The 20,820-nt window shown below is 43.4% G+C and overlaps 1 protein-coding gene across 15 annotated transcripts in view; it reads left to right on the top strand.

Annotated features, from left to right (window-relative positions):
* ASB15 (ankyrin repeat and SOCS box containing 15) overlaps positions 1 to 7,895 on the top strand; it is a 38,607-nt gene extending 30,712 nt beyond the window's left edge. For 14 of the 15 annotated variants that reach the window (XM_053251618.1, XM_053251616.1, XM_053251617.1 and 11 more), the window contains 4 exons: positions 670 to 841; positions 2,731 to 3,301; positions 5,743 to 5,896; positions 7,241 to 7,895. In XM_053251618.1, coding sequence (XP_053107593.1) covers positions 670 to 841; positions 2,731 to 3,301; positions 5,743 to 5,896; positions 7,241 to 7,413 — 1,070 coding nt within the window. In that variant the 3' untranslated portion in view covers positions 7,414 to 7,895. The remainder of the gene's footprint in view (positions 1 to 669; positions 842 to 2,730; positions 3,302 to 5,742; positions 5,897 to 7,240) is intronic. The other variant, XM_053251619.1, reaches the window with a different exon arrangement.
* The last annotated feature ends 12,925 nt before the right edge of the window (positions 7,896 to 20,820 follow it).

The raw sequence follows: 20,820 nt of genomic DNA, 5'->3' as shown, positions 1-20,820 counted from the left end.
ATCTAGCTCAGTATTGTCTTCACAGACTGGCAGCGGCTTCTCCAAGGTTGCAGGCAGGAATCTCTCTCAGCCCTTTCTTGGAGATGCCAGGGAGGGAACTTGGAACCTAGATGCTCTTTCCAGAGCGACTTCATCTCCTGAGGGGAATATCTTGCAGTGCTCACACTTCTAGCCTCCCATTCATATGCAACCAGGTTGGACCCTGTTTAGCTGTGGGGACAAGTCATGCCTGCTACCACAAGATCAGCTCTCCTCTCCCACCTTGTCACAAAAAACATTGTTTCAGTTACTTATGCAAGCAATACAGATGAGAAGGTGCCAGTGGAGTAAAAATGATGACTTATTAGCCTCTGTAAAACTGGCAGAAATGCTGTCATTTCATTCCAGAGAAGAATAGTATACTAAACACAGATATAAGTCAGCCAAAGGGATCTGGGGATAAACATAGTATAGGTGGTAAAAGTATAAACAATTTTTGTGTTTGCACTCAATTCAAGTAAGTGATCATCTCTTAAAGTGGAAGATATATCAAATTTACTCCTCAGATTATCTTTTAGGCTATTCTTTTCAATCAGAAAAGAATACACAGTCAAGAAATGACCAGTCTTTTAAACGTATTGCTTACTTCATATTCCTCTGGACAGTGACTAGTTTGTCTTTCTCCACTAGGTGGAGATGTTTCTGCTACAGCTGATGATGGCTCTTCAATACTCTTTGAAGCGGCTGGAGGTGGTAATCCAGACTGTATAACTTTGCTGTTGGAGTATGGGGGAAGCGGCAACGTGCCTAATAAGGCAGGGCACCTCCCTATACACAGAGCAGCGTATGAAGGGCATTATCTGTGAGTATACCTCCTCTATCTTTCCTAGCCTGATACATTTGTGTGACAAACTCCAGTACTTAGTGATGATATTTTTTATTCTTTACAGATAGCGACACCACTATGCATTCCACATTAGAGTGACATAAGTGCCAAAACCAAACAAAACCACCACCTGCCCTGAGAAGCATACAGTTATTGTTTTCATTCAACTTTCCCAGCCTATCCCAAGATGATAGGGTAGTTACAATACACTCCCCTATCTCAGTTTATCCTTACAGTCCTATGGGAAGTGGCTTTAGACTGACATATATTAACTTTCCCATAGGGATGTGCACAAAATGGATTTAGCATTCTGTTTTGAGCTTGAAATGAAACGCAAAGCAGCTGAAACATTCCGTTAAAACAGCAGCCAAGTCGACTCTTGCTATGGAACAAACTCAAAATGTTTTTGAGTGTTTTGACCATAGGAAACAATGGGTAACTCGAAACACCCTATTCTTCCCCATGGATAGCTCCTAGGGACACCAAAGTGGGTTGTGTGGTGGTGCATGATGGGTGCTACCACAGAAGAAATGGGCAAGTGGGCAATTTTAAACAAATTTTTATCCTTTCCCTCAAACCCCCATAGGATCCTATGGGGGTTTGGGGAAAAGGTTAAAAATGTGTTAAAATATTTGGTAGTGGGTGTTATACTAAATAAATAAATTGGACATTTTGTCAGGATTGTGCTGGCAAATATCTTCTCACTACATCATCTGATATTTCTCCTCAAAGTAGTGTTGTGGACATTCGTCTTACCAAGTTTGTAGACTTGCACTTGTTTGAAGAAGAGGATAAAAATGAAAGCTATAGACCTTAGGAACATAGGAAGCTGCTATTTACTGATTCAGACTACTGGTCCATCTAGCTTAGTATTGCCTACACAGACTGGTAGCGGCTTCTCCAAGGTTGCAAGCAGGAGTCTCTCTCAGCCCTATCTTGGAGATGCCAGGGAGGGAACTTGGAACTTAGATGCTCTTCCCAGAGTAGCTCTATCCCCTAAGGGGAATATTTTACAGTGCTCACATGTAGTCTCCCATTCATATGCAACCAGGGTGGACCCTGCTTAGCTAAGGTGACAGGTCATACTTGCTACCACAAGACCAGCTCTCCTCTTGATGTTTGATTTGCTGCTTGGTAGCCCAGGGATGGGTGACCTGTTTCTCTACAACATTTTTATCAAGCTGTGGTAAAAAAATTGCCTGGATTTTTTTGTAAAGAAAACACAATCATTTTCAACAGTTGCGTGTGAGAGAGATTTCACATTTTATTATATCTCTCGGGGTTTTGTCAACAATGCCCAAATGAATACACGCTCAGTAAAGAAAATGGACAATCTGCCTTTTGAGGAAATTTTTTGAAGGATCTTATTTGTTCCTCTGAATTGCTCTCTGCCCTTGATGACTTTATTCTGCTTGAGTAGCTGTGCTTCATATGTGCTTCATAGCTGTGGTGCTTACTATACTATAAAACCTGATCACCTTGTGAAGTCGGTTAGGTTTCTGGCCCCTAGACCACTTCCTTGTGAATATAGGGAGGCCTGAGAATACAAAGCTGGCTATCCTGTTGTAGAGCATGGACACAATCTCTACCCGCAAATAACTGCAATGTTCCATTTGTGGTATGTGTTCCTGCATACATTTTCGAAGTGCAGTAATGCAGTACAGGGAAATTGGACCTGTCCAGACCAGAGCAATTTTCCACACAACACTGGATCCACACAGCAGTAAAGACCACATACGGCAGGTTAAATCCACATTACATGTCTCAGATGTAGATCAACACTAATCCACCACAAAACCCTAACACAGACAAGGTATTCCATTGCGTTTTTCAGCCATCTATTAATTTGTTTTATTTTTTCTTAGGGCCTTGAAATTCTTAATTCCAGTTACATCCCAAACTTCAATACAGAAAAGTGGGCAAAGTCCCATCCACTCTGCAGCAGATGGCCAAAATCCACAGTGCCTAGAACTCCTAATTGAAAATGATTTTGATGTCAATGCCCTTCTGGCCAAACACATTTCAGAAAGTTATGATGATGAAAGGAGAACGGCGCTTTATTTTGCTGTTTCTAACAATGACATTCTGTCGACAGAAGTATTACTGCAAGCTGGTGCAGATCCAAATAAAGACCCCCTCAACTGCCTGCTTGTGGCGGTGAGAGCTGGCAACCATGAAATCGTACGGTTGCTCCTTTCTTATGGAGCAAATGTCAACTGCTACTTCAACCTTGTAAATGACACCCATTTCCCCAGTGCCATTCAGTATGCCCTGAATGATGAGATAATGCTAAGACTGCTGTTGAATCATGGCTATGACGTGGATATGTGCTTTGACTGCATGCATGGGGACATCTTTGGGAATTCTTTTGTGTGGTCAGCTCTGGAGGAAGATGTGTTACCAGGATGGACATCATGTGTGATTAAAGATAATCCAGTAAGCATATTCCTCAGTTTTCCATTCTGTACTATTCTTAATTTCAGCTCAGTAGATTTACTGTGGTCAGTAGACCAAAATAGAATATGAACAACCAACCATAAGTACAGCACTAGATATATCAACACAATGGACCCCTTCACATGATTGTTTGGAGGGCTACAGGACGTTAGCCGCGATTGGAATCATGTTGGAGCACACCATCTCCATCCCCTCTTTGGTCCTTAGCTAACCACCCACGTGATCACTGTCTTTGGCTTTCTGGAGGTTCAGTGAGGCCATCACAAACCACACCCCATACTGCACTGGCCTCCCAGGGGCTAGTTGCTATCCCAACAGCCATCATCCCACCTTTGGGCAGAAATTGCTTCGGGCAGTACCATTTCAGAGCAGCTTGGACCAACAGGGAGGCAGGGAAGCCATGAAGCGAGCAGCCACCTCAGTAACCCCTTCCTGCCATAGAATGATCACCCAGATTGCCCTGGCAGAGAGAGGGAGAAGCAGGCACACTGAAAGGGCCTGTCCAGGACTGGACTGACAGCCAGACTGTGCAATCAGACCACTGCCTGAATCCAGGGTTGGATTAGGCAAATCAGTAGGCCCCAGGCATCCTGGACAGCACTGTCTGCAGTGCTTGCCACCATACTGGGAGCACTGCTTGTGCCCACGATGGGCAGGTATGCATCCTGGGAGGGGGAGTACAGTTTTTGGAAGTGGGCTTTGGCCCTCAATTTTCAGTGGTGAAAAAGAGAATAAACAAAGGGATGTCCCTTCAGACCAAAGACACCCTTGGGGAAGGGGCGTCAAGGAGCCACCTGTACAATCCTTCACTTCCCCATCTCATCCTTTTCACATGTTGCACAAACACACACAGATCCTTCACATCCCACTGTCCCCCCACGCAGCATCCCACTTCACTGGTCTCATAGGCAGTGGACTTGGCCACCATCACATGGGCAGCCCAATCTCCCTGCTGGCATCTGTCAGTGGTGTGTGGGGCTGCTGGCCATAGCATGCTGTGCTGTATCTTGAAGGGCTGCAGTGGGAGTGTTGTGGCAGGGAAAGGTGATGTGGTGTGTTTCCAGGCAGAGTCTAGCCAATGGTGTTGGGGCTTGGAAACCACAGAGTAGGGTGGAGAGAGCACCCTCTGTGTGGTGTCTGCTCTATCTGATGATGTATCTGGTGGTCATGCAGGTGAGGTGACCAGGATAGATGAGAGGCATGGGTTCACACGATCAGTGCATCATGATTTGGATGGTCCCGAGATCAGCCATCCTACTTCAGATTCTAAATTCCTGATGTTGGTTTTCACCTTGGGCAAAACTGAGATTGCCGATGTGTGGGTTCACACAATCACACCAATGTGGATAACCAGCATTCAGCCATGATTCCAGTAATTGTGAGAACCCGCCCAATATCCACAATACAATTACATATATAGAAAAACTCCAGATAGCCCTACAACAACTCCAGAACAATCCACCCATCAACATCAGTTCATAAATTGCTTCCTAATTCTTATTCCAGCTAACAAAAATTTAGCCACTGCTAAGGTCACCTTGGGAACTGTATCTATTAACAGATATTTAGCATAATGGGCGGAATCACCAGGTAATGTCAAAATAAGAGTGACCACTTGTGGCTGGACTCCGCTATGGAAGTGGCAAAATAAAAGAACATGCTCCACAGGCTCCCCTTCCTGATCCCTACATGGGCCAACCCTCAAGGGGAAGGGAGTCTAATCCTCTCCTCCCTGCCACTGTCCCAGTCCTGCCTCCATTGCTGCCCTACTAACAGCTCTTTGCCTTGGGAAAAGCCTTTGGCACCCAAGGGAGCTTTCCTGGGAATAACAGCAGTCATGAAGGGGCCAGATATTGATTGGTCCAGTAGAACCGCCCCCCCCCCCACACCTTAGTCCTGAACTCTTGGGGTGGGAGTGGGGGTGCAATCCAGCAAGTTAATGCCAATCACATGCTGAATAAAAACCAGCAAGTTAATGCCAATCACATGCTTAAAGTAACATCTAATTTGAACCTTAGATACATTTTAATAATCTTCTAAATATTTTTCTCAACCTTTTAAAGCAAAGTGACCTAATAGCTGGATTACCGCATTTTGTTTTGATTACCTTGTGATAATTTGTATATAAATAACTGTAAGAGGATTATCTCCCTTGGAGGCCTTCAGGAAAGCCTTAGAGACCCATCTTTTTAGCCTGGCTTTTAATAATATCTAGTTTGGATTTTAGTTTTAATCTGTTTTAAATGTTTTTATTTTAATTGATTTATGTTTTTATTTATTTGTAAACCGCCCTGAGCCACTTTAGGAAGGGTGGTATATAAACTGAATAAATAATAAATCAATACATTTTGTGAATTCTGCAAAACTATTATGAGGAAATTTCTCAGAGCAGATTTAATATTGGACATGTTTCTTTTCAGTTCTGTGACTTTATTACTGTCCCTTGGATGAAACATTTAGTAGGACCCATTGTTCGTATTTTGATAGATTACATGGATTACGTCCCTCTGTGCACAAAACTTAAGTCTGTCCTGGAGACACAAAAAGAATGGACAGAGATCCAGCAAATATTAGGTAAATGAGCAGTATTATCTTGAAAACATGTCAGTCATTAAGTCCTATTAATTATTTTTTAAAAGCGGACCATATTTATATTAGATCCCTAATTGTATATCTCAAGCAATTTGATTCTGTTGAATGTGTTCTGCCAATAGCCCCATTTATTTCTGGACGTATTGGGTGGCATCCAGACTAGTTAGTCATGACTAAGCACCACTGAAATCACTGAGACAAGTTAGTCATGACTAAGTCTCATCCATTTCAATGGAAAGTAGTCATGACTAAGTTAGTCTGGATGCTGCCCAGTATTTCTGCCAATATCCTAATTTTTTTTGTCTACACCCTGCTCTTAAGCACTCTTGAAATTCAGCTCCAATGAAACAAACATGTAGATGCATTTAGAGCCAGGAGAACAGGTCTGGTATTATCCTTACCAGTAAAGAAAGAGGAGAACCTAGTGCTGGGGGGATACCTTTTAGGATGTGTGGGGTTGTCGGGATGGAGCATGGGACATAGGATGAGAGAAGGCTTGCTGTACAACTCCAGTTGTGGAAAAGAAAAGAAATGCTATGGGACATTTCTTTATAGGGGCCGAAGGCAGCAAGCCAAGGGGCAGGGGCATAACTACCATTTGCCAAGGGGAAACATTTGTCTCAGGGCTCGCTGCTTTGAGGCCCCCCCCCCGGCAAGTCACATGATTATCATCCCGGCTCCCCATCTATCTAGCTCATGTTATCTTAGCATCTATCTAGCTAAGCAGCATAAATACTCTTACCTCTAGTGTTTCTAGTGTGTTCTAGGCATTAAAAGTAGCACAAATATATAGTATTCAATGTATATCATGATATATTGTGAAGTGTGTGTGTGTGTATTCAGTGAAATGTATTTCCAGGCAGCATTCTTATTTTGAAATATCAGACTTAAATCCTTGTATTAGTTGGTTCTGCTGTTATTTACACCTTGTAACTAGTTGGGATAGTTAGCAGAGACATCGGGCCAGGAGAAGGAGAGGAAACAGTGAGCGGGGGTGGGGGGCATTTAAAAATCTCATCTCTGGGCCCACCCCAACCTTGCTATGCCCCTGCCAGGGAGTATTGTTGCTTTGGTCTTAGCTGACTAATAATTAGTTTATATGGCACCTAAGGTGAATGGGTGGAACAGGTACAACCAGGCCCTATGCAGCCCTGCTGTAGAGTCTTCTTCAGGCTGTATTACCAGCCATGCATTTCACAGTGGTCACACATTAATTCATTTTGTGGTGAGTTTGTCTGCAGTATTGGGTCAGACCACAAAATGAATATTGCCTTGCCTCATACAGTCACCACATTTTTCACTGCTTTCTCTGTTTTTATCTTTTAGAGAATCCTCGTCCACTAAAGCATTTGTGCCGCCTGAAAATACGCAAATGTATAGGATTAGAGAGGATACAGAAACTACTGTCAGTGAAGAAGCTTCCTCTTCCACCAGTTCTTAAAGGGTATATCCTATACAAAGAGTATGATCTTTATGGAAGGGAGCTACATTTGGGGTGATTTTCAGACTGTTTGGTAGCTCATGCCTCACCACATCTGTTTGTCCCACTGAACTTGCTTCCAAGTGACCATGCTAAGGATTAGGGTATCAAGATTGTAAACTATACGGTTAGAGCCAAAGGTGCCCTTTCAGTCAAATAAAGTGTCTTCCATTCTTGGGAGTAGAGATTTACACTGTACACCAGAGTGTTGTGCAAGAAGTGAAACTAAATCCAAAATTGTTCTTCCCCTTGCACAGCAGCTAGTGTAACCTCATGCACAAATGGAAGCATGAGACTTGTTATAAAACCTTTTCTGTTTTAGAACTGCTTAAATTCTTGCAAAAACTCTTTCCTTCACATTTGCTAAGTAGCCCTAGGGACTGTCTTCCTTCTGTTCATAGATCCAGCTCTATGCTTTTCTGCTGGATTGTTTGTTTTAGTATTGGATACTATTTGTCTGCCTGCCTATCACAATTAAAATATATTGTTTCTTGACTTTAAGATAGAAATGAAGGAGTTTCTCAATCGGTTTTAAAATTAAATTCTGAATAACTTGAAGATACATCCTACAATGCTGTCAGCTTTACACCTGTATCTTTTTTCTCATTGCCTGCTTTCTCTAGAACAGGCTTCCCCAAACTGCGGCCCTCCAGATGTTGCTGAACTACAACCCCCAGCATACCCAGCCACAATAAATTGTGGCTGGGGATGCTGGGAGTTGTAGTTCAGCAACATCTGGAGGGCCGCAGTTTGGGGAAGCCTGCTCTAGAACTGCTTCCTGATATATGCACCTCTCACTCCTTGCAATTCTTCTTTATTTGAAAGCAGGTTGTTCTGATAAGAACAAATCTGCCTACTTTCCTTTCATTATAATCTTAATTGATAATTACTATCCTCTCAAGTTAGCCCACTTCAGCCTTAAACGTTCACACGTCCACCATATTGAATTGGGGTGGATGACATCACCACAAACTATGCCATTGAGCCATACCTATGTAGCAAATTTGGTTCAAATCAGTTTGGCGGTTTGAAATTTGCTACAGGTGTAGGGACACCTCAACAGTGGTGTCATCCACCCCAATTCAAGATGGCAGCTGTGTAAATGTTTAAGGCTGAAGTGGGCTAACTTGTAAAGATGGTAATTATCAATTAAGATTACAATTCAAGATGGCAGCTGTGTAAATGTTTAAGGCTGAAGTGGGCTAACTTGTAAAGATGGTAATTATCATTTAAGATTACAGTGATAGGAAAGTAGGCAGATTAGTTCTTACCAGAACAACTTGTTGAAATAATGTGACTGAGCTGATTAATGCAATGAGTAGCCCTTGGTGCCCAAATCAGACCTGACACATAGAAGGAAAGACCAGCATACAGACATAGAGGCACTTCACACAATCCGTGTGAAACACCAGATGGGGTTCGGCAGATGATCACCCGCGGAGCCCTGGGCAGCCCAATTGGCTGCTGACATGACTACCAGCTCTGTCACTGAGTTGGTAGGGGCTGCGGGGATCAGGGGCCACCTGACCCCTGGAAGTCGAGTGCGCAAGGCATCCTGGGGAGACCCCCCAAACCAGGAGGCTTGTTTTAGCCTCCTGGTGGGGGTCTCTTTGTGAGTCGCCATGGCATAAAATGGTGACTTATGACCACCAAAATGGGGTTAGCGGAGCACTCATTTAAAGGGAGGGCTACTTTGGTGGGCTAGCTCACCCGATGGTTCTCACGATGGGGGGAAACCGGGCCGGGCTCCCCATCATGAAATGGCCTCATGGTGTCAAATATAAGATCTAAATTTGGGGTTAGTCATGGAGAGAGTATTGGGAGACTCCTCTCTTCTTTTCATAAAATTATCTCAGGCCTGCTCTTGCCACCTACAGAGGCCCTCAACCTGGAAGGCCCTTGACCTTTTATGGAGGCCCTCAACCTAGAAAGCCCACATTGTAACTTGAATTTTTTTAAAACAAGGCACTTACAGAGCTGCATTTTAAGTGAAAAAAGGCAAGATTAAAAGATCACAGGAGTGATCAGGTGTTCTATTAATAGTGTTAGGTTTATCTTGTAAACTGCTTTGGAATTTTTTTTTAATTGAAAAGCAGAATAGAAGTGTACAAAATAAAGAAATAAATGGTAGCTCAGTATTTTTATTTGAATGCATTAACAATTCATTGTCGAAAAACAGAAGGAGTATAATATGTATTCCACATGTCACAGTTGTATAAATCTTGAGTATCCTTGATGGAACTTAGGATACAAAATATTCCTAGTGTGTTTTATTTTAGCTCCCTCAAATTTGAGTGTGCTTAAATTATCCCTGTTGACAGCATCAGAAGCAACCTAGCTGGATGATGCACATACAAGGCATGTGGTCATAATCTCTTGCTGACTTGTGCCTATTTTAGAGGAAGGGAGAGACACCAGTAGGGCTGTTGTAGAGCCCCAAAGCAGGAGCCCAAAGCTAGTTGTGGGCACACATGGAGCTATTTGGGTAGGGGAGGGGTACGTCTAAGGCAGCCCAGGGTGGCAGTTGGCTGTGGGAAGAAAGATGAACAGGCAAGCTGTTTCTGGTAGATTCCTGGCTTGTATCCAAAGATCATGAGTAGAAGGAGAAAATGATTTTGTGCTGCCAGGAACTCTTAGGAACATATGAAGCTCCATATACTGAGTCAGACCATTGGTCCATCTAGCTCAGTATTGTCTATACAGACTGGCAGCAACTTCTCCAAGGTTGCAGGCAGGAATCTCTCTCAGTCCTATCTGGAGTTGCCAGGGAGGGAACTTGGAACCTTCTGCATGCAGATGCTCTTCCCAGAGCGGCCCCATCCCATAAGATGAATATCTACATGCTCATGGATGTAGTCTCCCTTTCATAGGTAATTAGGGTGGACCCTGCTTAGCAAAGGGGACAGGTCATGCTTACTACCACAAGACTAGCTCTCCTCCTTTTGTGCAAGCACTAGTGGAAGCCTTGCCTGGGTGCAGAATCACAATGTTACATTACAGTATGAGCAAGATGGCATATAAGGAAGATACAGGCTGTAGCATATTAAGATTTTGCAAAGAGCTTGTGCAAGAGCTTACACAGATGGAGGAACTCAGAATTTGAGGCCACTTTTCTCATGCAACACTCTTCAATAACTTTTCTGTGAGTGGAAGGGACGTTCATGGAGTGGAAGGACACCTTTGCATCGGAACTACTGAAAGGCCTATTTATTTATTTACACTGTATGCAAAACATACTCTCACATTTACAAGAACTGTTGCTATTAGCCATTGCCTCCAATCCCCAACACTGTAAAAGCAGGGAGTCCCTGACTTTGACATGTGCATCAGCCTCAGCAATTTGCTAATGCTGAGGTTTCACTGCACAAAATGTTGGCCATTATATCCAGTTGTCCGTACCAAAAGCTAAGATAGGAGCAAGAGTAATTCATGTTCACCCGGAAGACACCTTAGTATGTGTGGACTGTATGAACACATCCAGTCCCTCAAATAAGCCCCATTTAGATATGAATAGTATGCATTTGATTTAGGTGCCTTGCTCACCATTTCAAGAAGAAGGACAAGGACTCACCCACCACTCTGGTCAGGGGTTGGAGGCAGCTGGCTGAACATGGAGGTATGGGACAAATGTGCCGAAGTGTGCTGAAAGGCATGGTAGGCTTGGGGTTGAGCAACAGTCAACACGAAAAGTGGGTATCAGGAACATTGGCCAGGAAAAGCAAGTTCAGGGCCTAGGGCCACTTGGCAGGTCAGTAGCAGGAAGAGAATCTCTCCTGTAGCAAACTGTGCACAGGAAGAGACTTCTAGATGTTCTATCAGGGCCACTCCTGTTTCCTGCAAACAAAAGCAACTATTGAGTCAACCTCTCCTAGTCCTTCTCCTCAGTAGACTCTCCAGTGGTCTGTTGCCAGATTTGGCCTTTTTAAAGCAAAATTTTGGGTTACGGCCCATTTGACTCACGAGTATACCCCTTAGCAATAGCAATAGCAATAGCACTTACATTTATATACCGCTCTATAGCTGGAAGCTCTCTAAGCGGTTTACAATGATTTAGCATATTGCCCCCCAACATTCTGGGTTACACGTTTTACCGACCTCGGAAGGCTGGAAGGCTGAGTCAACCTTGAGCCCCTGGTCAGGGTCGAACTTGTAACCTTCTGGTTACAGGGCGGCAGTTTTACCACTGCGCCACCAGGGGCTCCACCAGGGGCACCACTGTTGCCACCTTAGGTTCTGGCAACACTTTCCTGCTGGCCAGTTATGCGCTTTGGCACCATTCCTGAAGATTTTCTGAGGCCTTGCAGCGCCTGTGATGGAGGGACCTCTATGATGGACGGCTCAGTGGTCAGTCTGGGGGGCTTGGTTAGGTTGTTGCTTTCAGGCAGTACCTCTGCTATCGGCTGTTCATCTGAAGTGAGGTCTGACTCAAAGGTAGGCTTTCCCAAACTGCGGCCCTCCAGATGTTGCTGAACTACAACTCCCAGCATCCCGAGCCACAATTTATTGTGGCTGGGTATGCTGGGGGTTGTAGTTCAGCAACATCTGGAGGGCCGCAGTTTGGGGACGCCTGCTCAAAGGGATCAATGCCTGGCTCAGGACCTAGGTCTAGGTGGTTCCTGACAGTGGGAAGAATTGCTTTTGATATCTCTTCTTTATATTTAATCAAATAATGGCAATATCTATATTAGCCAATATCTACGATCAAATGGATATTGATTATATCTAGTTATAATCTACCCCTGGTTATCTATCCTGGTTAAATCTGGGTTAACCACAGCAGAATGACCAGGATTGCTCTGCAAGGCTCAGCTATGCTGGTTAACTTCTGTTATGCGTGCTGCTTTAAAAAGAATTGAGATTGTGCAGTATGTAAGCCAATTGCTGTCAACTAGCCTTATCTGGACTGAAGACAGAGGCTGACATGATGTGCAGCAGTAGTCAGATTAAGAAAGGCTTTGGGTCTCCAGGGAGCCTCCAGCATCCCTGTGACAACTGCTAGTCACTTCCAGTGACTGTTGCTGGTGTGTGTCTTATGTTTCTTTTTAGAATGTGAGCCCTTTGGGGACAGGAAGCCATCTTATTGTTTATTATTTCTCTTTGTAAACCGCCCTGAGCCATTTTTGGAAGGGTGGTATAGAAATCGAATTATTATTTCTTGTTTACACAGTCAGACAGGTGTTATTGACTAGTTTGTTTTATCCTTCCCAAGGACCTGGGATGGCTGAATTTTATTGTCAATTGTTATAGATATCGTCGCAGAATATAGGCTGTTCCCAGTAAAGTTGCTTTTTGTAATTGGCTGGTGGTGATTTCTGTGGCCCCTATGGTGTTGAGGTGCTCTTCAAGGTCTTTTGGAACTGCACCCAGGGCGCCAATTACCACTGGGATTAATAAATAATAATAATAATAATAATAATAATTATTATTATTATTATTATTATTATTATTATTATTATTATTATTATTATTATTATTATTTGTTGTTGTTGTTGTTGTTGTACAGCCAAGCAGGCATGAAAGGGGATTGGTTTTGTCTTCTCTCCCCTCCCTCAAAGGCTGTGTAACCATCAGAAACATATTTATACAAGGGGAAAGGGCTTTTGGAGGGAGAGGAGAGAAGCCAAAATCGCTCCCCCTTCCAACTCCAGCCCACTCAGCTGTGTAATGGGCTGTCACCACAGGGCTGCTAGAGGCTCCCTGTGGACCTGCAGCCCTTCTTAAGTCGATCTACTGATGTGCATCATATGGGCCACGGAATTTGTTCTTCTGTTCACAACTTTCCTTGTCCCATGCAGGCAGGCATCATTTGGTGCATAGATTGACTATGGCTTGCTGAGGTTCAAGACTATGATTTGCAGAGGTTCAATAGTTTGAATCCCAGAAAGAAGAAAATGGGAGCTTTTTCTTTTTTTAAAAAAATTTTTGACCAAGAGATAGCCAAGACATTTTGATACCTGAAGCAGCAAATCCAAATGGTGTCCCCCACAATGATGATAAACATTTATTATATATTTTGAAGAATAAAGATATAACGTCAAACTTTGCAATGACCTACAGATACCAAATTTTACATATACAATCCTGCCACTGAACCTAGCTGCACACACTACTTTTTACAGAGGAATATGCTCAGGGATATGTTTGTAGTTTTTTCAAGAAATTCTTAATATCATACTTCCCAATTACCTACAGATACCAACCTTTGCAGAAACACTCTGTTAGCTGAATGTACTACATTTTACACTAGAATATGCTTGCGGATACATTTAGATAATTTTTTTTGTATTATTATTTTTTTAGCAAAAATCCTGAATTAATCTTATACTTTAGCTGTTATTGTTCTGAACAGATTTTTAACTCTCAATAATCAGATCAATAATTCCAAAATGTCATCATACCCACGAGAAGCAGAAGATCTTTCTCAGATTCAGATTTTCCATATATGGACATTATACAACAAAATGAATAATGTTTGAAGTTGATATCCTACACTTCAAACTGTTCTTTTACTTCCCTTTTGCAAGCACATTAATAAAAAATTCTTTTGCATATGTTTTATTTCTTGAACTTGCCTAGTAGTGTAATCTTTGGACTTTGCCCGGTCCCACCCACTAGTACAACAATTAAGTAAATAATTGTTTGCACTTAGGGTAGTCTATAACTCTCACTTGATCGGACTGTGTCACCCTGCTTAAAGGTAGGACTGGGCCTGGTTTGAACTTTACATCCAAAGTTAGGGGGGAAATGGTGTCTAACCTTTTCTGAGAAAAGGATAACACTAGATATGATTCACATGTCTAACTATAGTCTCTGTTGTCCTCCATCACAGATAGAGAAGGGGGAAAGCCATCACTCGCATCTGACTTCATGTTTACAATTTTATCAGGGCAGATGACCTGGACAATAGAACCATTTGGCAAAGAAACCTAGCTGAAACGTTACTCCTTCACATGCCTGCAAACAGTTTGTCCCGCTTGCTTTACGGATGCCACTGTTTAATGTAGGTGATAACACATGGTTCTCAAGGACAGTACAGTATGCACAGTTTCAGCAGCTGTATTGGCTTCTAAGGCAAAAACACATGCAGCTTATCCAATCAGTCTGGCTGGCTGGCAACCATGTTTAGATGTCAGACAGACTTGACCTCTCTGACCCTTTTGATCTTTATCATTAACGAATGCTCAAGAGTGCAGATCTTACACACAGGACCAAGAGGCAGGGCTAGCAACCTGAAAAGAGAAGACAGTAGTACCCATATTTCAGGTATTTTCACTGCTGCACTGGTCTAACTGACGCAGGCATGAGTCCAACTTGAGAGGCACAGGCGAGTCTTTCACACATAATTCACCCAACACATCAACACCTTAGAAGTCAATACAGTGGCTTATCTGGTTGACAGTGTGCAACTGTCAGACCACATGGGAGTTCAGAGTCTGTGGGAGCTGAGGCTCTATTAACGACAGAGACTGAGAGAAGCAGAGGCATACCGTAGGTAGAGGACAAGGTAAATGCTAGAAATAGTGAGTCAGCAACAAGCTGCATTTCTTTGCTGCTCAGACTGGAGAGCTGAGTAGTTATATAGACAGGGGAGGCTAGTTTTTGAAACCTCTGGTCATCTGACCACCTGGCTTAGCAGTTCCATCCCTCCGTCACCAAAGGCAGCTTTTAACTGGAGTGAAGTTTCTGCAGTACCCTCTTTTGATCAGCTGTCATGTGGTTGCAGGGAGTAGGAAGCGGGGCTTACTCCTCTTGGTCCAGAGTTATCTGAACAGTACAGATAAAACTGCCTTGCATCGGGTTTACTTGATTCAGGTATTATAAACGGGGATGGAAAGCACTGAGCTGCTCTGGGAGTTCCCCAGAAAAAATATCCTAGAAGTGTGTGTGTGTGTGTGTGTGTGTGTGTGTGTGTGTGTGTGTGTGTGTGTGAAAAACCTGCAGGCTGGGTCTCCAGCTCAAGGTCCCAGGCCTGGCCAATGCAGAGGCTTCAGAGTGGAGCAGACGAGAATAACCTGAAGCCCAGTATATTATTAAGGAGAACAGATTTTCTAAAAACTGCGCTGGAAAATTAAGCCAATGATATGGTAACCATTTTTGGCTCCTACGAACCTTTAGAAATCCTTACATACAAGTATGTTCTTCCAGGGGACTGAGGGCTGGGGCAGGACCTTCTGATACCCCTATCAGAAGGTCCTGCCTGTATTGTTGCCTTATTATTGGTTGTGTCTGATACAGGCACCAGCTGTGGTGGCGCAGCGGGGGAAGCAGCTTGATTAGGGAGCAAGAGGCTGTTCAAATCCCCGCCGGTGTGCTTCCCAGACGGTGCCTAGTAAATATATACTTGTAGTCACCTATATTGGGCAGCAGCGATATAGGAAGGTGCTGGAGCAGGGTGCTCACTTCAGTGACCACGGCAAAGGCATCATCTCATACTGCGCCAGAGAAAGGCAATGGCAAACCCCTCCTGTATTCTACCAAGAAAACCAGATGGCTCTGTGGTCGCCAGGAATCGACACCAACTCGACGGCACAATCTTTCCTTCACCTCACCCCTGATACAGGCATGTGTCATAAGAACAGCCCTGCTGGATCATGCCCAGGGCCTATCTAGTCCAGCATCCTGTTCCACACAGTGACCCACCAGATGCCTCTGGGGAGCCCACAGGCAAGAGGTGAGGCCATGCCCTCTCTCTTGCTGTTGCTCCCCTGCAACTGGTATTGAGAGAGGCATTGTGCCTCTGAGGCTGGAGGTTGCCCATAGCCACCAGATTAGTAGCCATTGATAGACCTGTCCTCCATAAATTTGTCTAGGCCCCTTTTAAAGACATCCAATCTAGCGGCCATCACCACATCCCATGGCAAAGACTTCCATAGATTAATTATGTGCTCTGTGAAAAAGTACTTCCTCTTGTTAGTCCTTCAGTTTCATGGGATGACCCCTGGTTCTAGTGTTGTGAGAAAGAAAAATATTTCTCACTGTCCACTCTCGCCACTCCATGCATAATGTTGTACACCTTGATCATGTCTTCCCATAGTTGCCTCTTCAAAACTAAAGAGCCCCAGATGCTGTAGCCTTGCCTCATAAGGTAGGTGCTCCAGGCTCCTGATCATCTTGGTTTCCCTCTTCTGCACCTTTTCCAGTTCTACAATATCCTTCTTAAGATACGGTGACCAAACTGTACACAGTACTCCACATGTGGCTGCACCATAAGTGTCCTGGGTTGTCTGGAGATGTGGAGATGTGGGGTGACTCTGGGGTGGCCATTCCAGTGGTGGTGGGGAAACAGTGAAGATATGGCATTGGTAGGTCAGCAGACCATTGCAGGGGAAGGGAAATCAGAAACGTAATAGCTGTTTCCCCTTCCACCTGGCCTATCAGCTCTTTTGCCTTGGGGAGCAGTGTCAATCTCCCACAGAGCCTCACCTTGCTACTTTGTAATGTTAGCTCGGTCCAAAACAAACTGGAGATAATCCATGATTTGATTTTGGATGAAGGAGCTGACCTGCTATGCATTACAAAATGCATAGCAAAAGAGCCCCTGGTGGCGCAGTGGTAAAACTGCCGCCCTGTAACCAGAAGGTTACAAGTTCAATCCTGACCAGGGGCTCAAGATTGACTCAGCCTTCCATCCTTCCGAGGTCGGTAAAATGAATACCCAGAATGTTGGGGGCAATATGCTAAATCATTGTAAACCGCTTAGAGAGCTCCAGCTATAAAGCGGTATATAAATGTAAGTGCTATTGCTATTGCTATTACAGAGACCTGGTCAGGGGAGGCTAGTGGTCCAGTATGGTCCCAGCTTCTCCCAGCAGGATACTCTGTGAAGGAGCAGGTGAGAGGATGTGGGCAGGGAGGTGATATGGCTGTGGTCTATAAGGACACTGAATCCCTTACCAAGATCCTTATTGGGGAATTGGCCCATATTGAGTGTCTGTACCTAAGCCTAGGTACCAAGGATAGATTGGGTCTACAGTTGGTATACAGATCACCCCGCTGTTTAACAGATACCTTAACTGAGCTGACAGACCTGGTTGCAAGGTAGGCATTGGAGCTGTCCAGATTGTTGGTGGTGGGGGACTTCAATGTTTATTATGGGACTGGGTTGTCAGGAGCAGCTCAGGAGTTCATAGCGACCATGACAACTATGGGCCTATCCCGGGTGGTCTCTGGACCAATGCATGTTGCTGGTCACATGCTCAATTTGGTCTTTTACTCTGATCAGGGTGGTGTTCTGTGGCTGGGGATTCCTGTTATTTCCCTATTGCCATGGACAGACCACCATCTGGTTAAGGTAGGATTTGCAACCACAACGCACCTCAGTAGAAATGAAGGAACCTGAGAAGGTTATTGAATCCGATGGAATTCCAAGAAGGCTTGGAAGGGTTTTGAGTTTGCTCTGCTGATTCTATCGATGCTCTGGTGCAAACTTGGAATAATGAGCTCTCTAGGGCAGTAGACACAATTGCTCCTAAGTTTCCTCTCTGACCTGCTTCAAAATTAGCCTCGTGGTATTCGGAAGAATTACAGGAGCTGAAGTGGTGAGGTAAGCAACTAGAGCAGAAATGGAAAAAGACTCAACTCAGATCTGATGAGTTATAACATAGAGCACATCTGAAGATCTATGCTCTGGCAATACACATGGCAAAGAAGCAATCTTTTCCGCATTGAACCCGCAAATTTACATCCAGCTAAGTTGTTGAGGGTTGTGAGAGTGCTAATATGAGAACCCTCCTCTTTGAATCTAAATTTAGAATTGGCTATCTGCTGTGATGCTTTTAATGATTTCTTCGCTGACAAAATCTCTCATATTCAGTCCAAACTGGATCCTACAATTAGGGCAGAGTCTGTTATGGAGGTATCCAGCAGCTCATCCTATATGGTCAGACGGGATCACTTTCCATTTGTGATTCCTGAAGATGTGGGCCACTTGTTTTGGACTGTGCATCCTACCACCTGCTCCCTTGACCCTTGCCCAACTTGGCTTATTTTATCTAACAATCAGGTTGTCTGAGAAAGTCTGGTAAACATCATAAATGCTTCTCTGAGGGAGGATAGGATGCCTCTTTGTCTTAAGGAGGCTATCATTGTTTCTCTGTGTAAACCGCCCTGAGCCATTTTTGGAAGGGCGGTATAGAAATTGAATTATTTATTTATTATCATTATCATCATCATCATCATCATCATCATCAGACCATATCCCTGTCTCTTGCCTTCCCCTCCGTAGATTATTTAGCATGTTATTGGTTGCTAGTTAATACTGATTTTACACACATTCAATACATAACACAGCTACCATGTATTAGGATTGTTTTAGAATATGACTTGCCTTTTGTTGTTAATATTTGTTCAGTAAAGCTTTAAAATTGCTTAAAGTTGTAATATTGGTATCTTGAAAACTCTCCTCCAGTTTTGACATGTGATTTCCATACTAGAATCAGGTGGCAGCGCAACCAAGCTCCTTTTCACTCCAGTGTAGCTCCTGAGCATACACAGAGCATAAAAGTGACTTTGGGGCACAACAACATTTATTAGCATACAGAGACTACAGCAGCATAAGGCTAGCATTATACATTTTGTACAAATCTTCCTCATATTACTGTGAAATAGTCAGAACTGTGGGCATTTGGAACTCTACAGCTGTCAACATTGTAACCAGACAACTGTAAGGCTTTTTAAAGGGTATATTTGTGCTACCTTGATAGTTCACTGGGATTATAGTTCCTCTTGAGATGCACAGCATAGACCAACTAAAAAGTCTTGCTTGGAAAGATTCTGCCTTGACAAAGGATTTCTTATATTGCAGTTTCTCAGATGCAGGCTAGAGTAAGATAGTACAAGATAGTCTCCTAAGATAGTGCAATGAAGGAAAGTGGTTTTACATTTGGATGGGAAAGTGTTCCAGGAATTGCAAGGAGTGGCAATAGCAGTTCTTAAAGCAGCAATTCCAAGAACTCTGTCAAAAAAGAACAAATAGCATCATTTTCTTCACGTTTGGGCCAAAGTGTATGATAGTTCATTAGTTCAACAAAGCATCACCGTCTTCCATGCCTTCACTTCAAGAAGTTACTGCATGTGAACATTTTACACAAGATGTGTCCAAATGTTCAGGCTTTAATTAAAGCACAACCCTGTATCTCCATTAATTGCCCATCAACACAGTGCATTGTGTTCCAGTAAGTAAACTACAATTTTGTTTGGTCAACTGGCCATTGCTTCATTCGCCATTATTGAGCCTCATCTTTTACAGACTGGTAAAGCCTGTTCCCCCAGATTTTGGTTCTTTTGATGTAGGCCTCCAAGTCTCCTGGACCAAATGACGTGATAAGCATAAACATTACGGTTGTGGGTATGCTATTTTAGTCAGAATCCTTCTTATTTAAAATTAGAATTCAAGATTCATAAATCAAACCAGGAATGAGGTGTTATTATTACCTGTTTTTGAACTATTGGCATTGGTCACTCTTCTTTTAATGGATGCATTGAGATAAACTGATTTTTTTTTAAGTGTGTGGTAGAAGCAATATCTTTATGGCTGGTTCATATAAGTAGCCAGGGACTTTTACCCCCAGCAGGTTTTACCACTGGTTTATGGGGAGGCTTTACTGTGAACTCAAAGTTGTCCCAAAAACCAACACAAATAGTGGATTTGTTTACCCCGGATATAAATCGAGCTACACTCTAATGCACAGTGAAAAACCTGATTTGTGAGTGAACTGTGCTCCCCGATAACTGTGCTCGCAGGGACTTCAGGGTAAATCTAGCCAATATGTGAATGCACCCCTCCATTCCAGAGGAGATGTGAGTTAAAGGGCTTCAAAAGTCCCGTGTGAAAAGCTTCCAGGAGTGCATTTTATTAGCTTTGGCTGATTCATCAGCTATGTCCATTTCTGGAGATAAATGACCTTAAAGCAGTGGTGCATATGCTGGTAACATCCAGACTTGACTACTGCAATGTGCTCTATGTAGGGCTGCCTTTATACATAGTCAGCATGGAATAACTGTACTAGCAGAATAAACTGTAGTTAGTACAGAATGCAGCAGTCAGGTTTGTCTCCAGGGTTGCCCGAAGAGATCATATTACACCTATTTTAAAAGAACAACACTGGCTGCCAATAAGTTTCTGGGTGAAATACGAAGAGCTGGTCATTACCCATTTATTACCCATAAAGCCGTAAACAGCTTGGGTCCAAGGTATTTAAGAGAACGCCTTCTTCTTTATCAAGAAGAAGAATTTATCAACAAGAATAGTTGCCTATTAAGATCATCTGAGGAGGTTCCGTTGTGGTTGCTGCCGGCTTCATTGGTGGAGACTCGAAACCAGGCCTTTTCTAGAGTTGCCCTAGGACTCTGGAACGTGCTTCCTAATGAAATTAGAGTTTCCCCTTCTCTGACTGTTTTTAAGAAGGACCTAAAAACATACCTGTTT

Source organism: Hemicordylus capensis, chromosome 5 (genome assembly GCF_027244095.1).
Source record: "Hemicordylus capensis ecotype Gifberg chromosome 5, rHemCap1.1.pri, whole genome shotgun sequence".
Lineage (NCBI taxonomy): Eukaryota > Metazoa > Chordata > Lepidosauria > Squamata > Cordylidae > Hemicordylus > Hemicordylus capensis.
The sequence above is the reverse complement of the archived record's forward strand: the minus strand, read 5'-3'. Positions and strand labels throughout refer to the sequence as shown.